Source organism: Neofelis nebulosa, chromosome X, assembly GCF_028018385.1.
Source record: "Neofelis nebulosa isolate mNeoNeb1 chromosome X, mNeoNeb1.pri, whole genome shotgun sequence".
NCBI lineage: Eukaryota > Metazoa > Chordata > Mammalia > Carnivora > Felidae > Neofelis > Neofelis nebulosa.
In genome coordinates, this window is record NC_080800.1 from 61,028,642 (window position 1) to 61,032,685 (window position 4,044).

Below are 4,044 nucleotides of genomic sequence, written 5' to 3' on the forward strand. Positions count from 1 at the left end.
GCCCACACAGTTTGATGCCTGGCTCACAGTAAGTGAGAAACTCCTATTTATGGGGGAAAGGGGAGACAGAGGGAATGGTTGTTCTATCTCTTCTGGAACTGGTCACATCTGACTGTCTTCTTTTTGTTCTCTCATCTCTGTCTTAGTTGTGTGTAGGGGAAGGCACATGCACACTTATATGTGCATTGATGGGTTGTTTTTGCCCAGCTTTATTGAGCTATAATTGACATATAGCGTTGTATGAGGTTAAGGTGTACAACACAATAATTAGATGATAGATAGATAGATAGATAGATAGAGATATGAACAATAAGTTTAGTTAACATCTGTCACCTCACAGTTACACATTTTTTTCTGGTAATGAAAACTTTTAAGTTTTTAATCTTAACTGATTTCTGTATTGATATTTATTTTGTACTCTGAGGATCCAATCACACCCACTGATTGCCTCCTTGAATGTGCTGAGTGGTGCCCATGGACTTGGGTGCAGAGTCCAAGCACTTAGCTTGCTTTTCAGGGCTCCACACCTTCTAGCTCCATCTTCTGCCATATGCTCTCGGAGACCATGAGCTCTGCCCACACCAGATTATTAGGCATGACCAGAAGTGCCTTTGTGTGTGCTAGCATGCCACAGGGCCTTGTGCACAATCAGATCCCTCTGTTTGGAATGTCTTCCTTCCTGTCTCGACATTGGTTCACATTGGGGGTTTCATCTTCTGTGCAGCCTCACTTGACTCCTACCAGGAAGAGTTAGTGGCAGGGTCCTCCTTTCTGGAGCAAGTGGGACCCTAGCTTCTGTTATACTCTACTCTCATGGTTGCTCACTTGTCTATCCCCTCAGCATTTGGCCCCCTGTGGCCTCTCTGTTCCCACAACACACACAGCTCACCTTTTCTCACCCCACCCCACACCTCCAATATATCAACACTCACTGCTCACTTATCACATGGCCTGTCCCTTAGCTCCCAGTGCCAAGTACTTGATAAGGCTTTCACAAATATTACCTGATGAAGTGGCACCAGGCACCTCATTCTAGAGATTTGGGGTTTTGGTTTTGTTTTGAACATGGATGTGCATTTCTTGATTCATGTTAGTAACCTTAGCACCTTGAAGGCAGAGCCAAGAATGAACAAGTGCTTGGCTCTGGACCAGGCCCTGTCCCCAGCCCAGGGTATCATTGAGGACAGCACTAAGGACAGGGTGTTCTTGATTCCCCCACTGTCAGGCCGCACGTATTGAGGCTGGGTGTGTGGGAGGAACTGGGGAGGGGATGTGTGGAAGAACCCCATGTCCCTAGTTCTCCTGTAATCTGGAGCAGGGGCAGGGTTTCCCACCCAGACTGTCCATTACCAAGGACAAGCCCCAAACCAGCTTATGTGTCCTGCTTGCCAGACCCCTGTATCCCTAGGGACCAGCACAAGCTCCATAAATATTTGTGGCATGGCATTATCAATGAATGAATACATGTCCTTGTGTTCTGTATTCCCTCTTTTGCAAGTGTTGCAGATGAAGGAAAGAGCTGGAAAAGGGGGAGGGATCTCTGAGAAAATGGGTCAGCAGGCTGCAGGGGGAGCTTGCCCCACTGGCCCCAGGTCCTGCTCAGAATAGGTGTTGTTTCCTTGGTGGCAGCGATGTTGCAAAGTGTGTATGAGGTGAAGTGGGGAGAACCCTTGAATGTGAGAAAACCTTTTTTCTCGGCTTTGTTTAGGCCGGGCAAGTGTATTCTCAATGCCACCCACCCGTTCTTGCAAGGCACTTGATTTAATCATTTAGATGTTCTATGGGAGGTGAGGGGGAGGAGATAAAACAAAACCAACCCTCTAAATCTAAACCGTATTTCCCAGTCCACAGTGGAGCCCTTTCCCTGGCTTCCTCTTCATAAATATCCAGGCAACCTGAGAGACTGAAGACTCTCCCCGCCCCCGCCCCAAGCCTCAGGCTCCCGCTCCCATCCCCGCCCCCTCCCACCGCCCGCGGCCCCACAGCCCCGCAGCAGCCACAGGGGGAACCAAAGAGACAGAAGCCTTCCCAGCTGCCCGGACCACAGACGCCAACACCCCCCGTCCCCCACCACACGCCGCCTTGCCCGCCCGCGCCCCGCACGCTAGCCCACGACCGAGAGGCGGCGGCAGCAGCAGCAGGCTGCAGGCTGCGGTGACTCGCACCGGTGCGCTCCTGGCAGCGCTTGCTATCCCAAGTGACTCGGACTGGCCCCGGGTCCCCGGCCCCAGCTCCCGCTGGCGCCACCCGCCCTCCTGTCCTTTCCCGCCTCTCTACCCCCCAGCTCGCGGGAAGGGAGGTCGCGGCAGCGGCCTGGAGGCACCGGCGACCGTGGCGACAGCGGCGAAAGTGGCGGCGGCGGTGGCGGCAGCGGCTGCGGCGGCGGCAGAGGCTGCGGCGGCGACCGTGGCAGAGGCTGTGGCGGAGGCCTCCGTAGCGGAGGCGGAAGCAGAGGTGGAGGCTGAGGTGGAGGACGAGGCCTCAGTAGAGGAGGAGGCAGTGGCGGAGGCCACCCGGGGGGAGGTGGCGGCCGCCCTAGCAGAGGGGAAGGAGGCGGGGGCTGCCCTGGCGGCAGTGGTTGTGGAGGGTAGCGCGGCTGAAGCTGCCTGCGCCGCCGCCGCCGCCGCCGCCACTGCAGCAGCAGCTGCAGCAGCAGCAGCAGCAGCAGCAGCAGCAGCAGCAGCAGCAGCGGAGGCTGCGGCGCCCTCCTTGGGGGAGGCGGACGCGGACGAGGACGAGGAGGCGGAGGTGGCGGCGGCCGCAGCGGCTGCAGCCGCGGCTGCGGCTGCGGATGCGGAGACCAGCAGGGTCTCCGAGGGGAACCCAGACTTTCCTATGGCCTCGCTGTACGTGGGCGACCTGCACCCTGAAGTGACAGAGGCAATGCTCTACGAGAAGTTCAGCCCGGCCGGGCCCATCCTTTCCATCCGCATTTGCAGGGACAAGATCACCCGCCGCTCGTTGGGCTACGCGTACGTCAACTACCAGCAACCGGTGGACGCCAAGCGGGCCCTGGAAACCCTGAACTTTGATGTCATCAAGGGCAGGCCCGTGCGCATCATGTGGTCCCAGCGGGACCCCTCGCTCCGCAAGAGTGGGGTGGGCAACGTCTTCATCAAGAACCTGGGCAAGACCATCGACAACAAGGCGCTGTACAACATCTTCTCGGCGTTTGGCAACATCCTCTCCTGCAAAGTGGCCTGCGACGAAAAGGGGCCCAAGGGCTACGGGTTTGTGCACTTCCAAAAGCAGGAGTCCGCAGAGCGGGCCATTGATGCGATGAATGGCATGTTCCTGAACTACCGCAAAATTTTCGTTGGGAGATTCAAGTCGCATAAAGAACGAGAGGCCGAAAGGGGAGCCTGGGCTAGGCAGTCCACCAGTGCTGACGTCAAGGATTTCGAGGAAGACACCGATGAGGAAGCCACCTTGCGATGAAGACATGCCAGGAGCCAGTCAGCCAGCAGAGCCAAATCTTGGCTCCCACCCGGTTTACAACTCCCCTCTTTGCCCCCTAACCCACCAGCAGTGTATTGTATTGTACTGGGAGTGCAGGTCTCTCTCTCCTCTCTTCTCTCTCTCTCTCTCTTTCTCTCCCTCTCCCTCTCCCTCTCCCTCTCCCTCTCCCTCTCCCTCTCCCTCTCCCTCTCCCTCTCCCCTCCCTCTCCTCTCCCCCCTCTCTTCCTCTCTTCCTCTTTCCTTTCATCCCCTCCTCCTCCTCTTCCTCCCTCCTTCCTCTTCCTTCTGTCTTCCCCACCTCTCCCTTCCCCCCACACCCACCAAGGGCGTTGTGAATAATCTTGCTAATCTGTGCCACTTGATAGATTATAGGCTGCCTTTTCTCCTTGTGCTTTGGTTTAAAAAGCACTTCATTCTCGCTTCCTTCACTACACAGGTGACACAATTTCATGGTAGAAACATCAGAAAGGAGAAGGAAATCAGATGAGGGAAAACCCAGAGAGTAATTGTTCCCCATGATTCTACTACCCAGAGGCAACCACTTTTTGGTGTGCTGTTTTTCCAGGCTCTCCTCTCTCCCTCTTT

General features: G+C 55.8%; 1 protein-coding gene across 1 annotated transcript; it reads left to right on the forward strand.

The window, feature by feature from the left end:
- The first annotated feature begins 1,996 nt into the window (after positions 1-1,996).
- LOC131502590 (polyadenylate-binding protein 1-like 2) lies at positions 1,997-3,577 on the forward strand. The gene has a single exon (XM_058713423.1). It carries the CDS (start codon positions 2,836-2,838, stop codon positions 3,436-3,438), a length of 603 nt encoding a protein of 200 aa, XP_058569406.1. The 5' UTR covers positions 1,997-2,835; the 3' UTR covers positions 3,439-3,577.
- The last annotated feature ends 467 nt before the right edge of the window (positions 3,578-4,044 follow it).

What these genes read in the sequence shown, in the direction of transcription:
- LOC131502590 (XM_058713423.1), top strand. Translation starts at nt 2,836, where the DNA reads ATGGCCTCGCTGTACGTGGGCGACCTGCACCCTGAAGTGACAGAGGCA.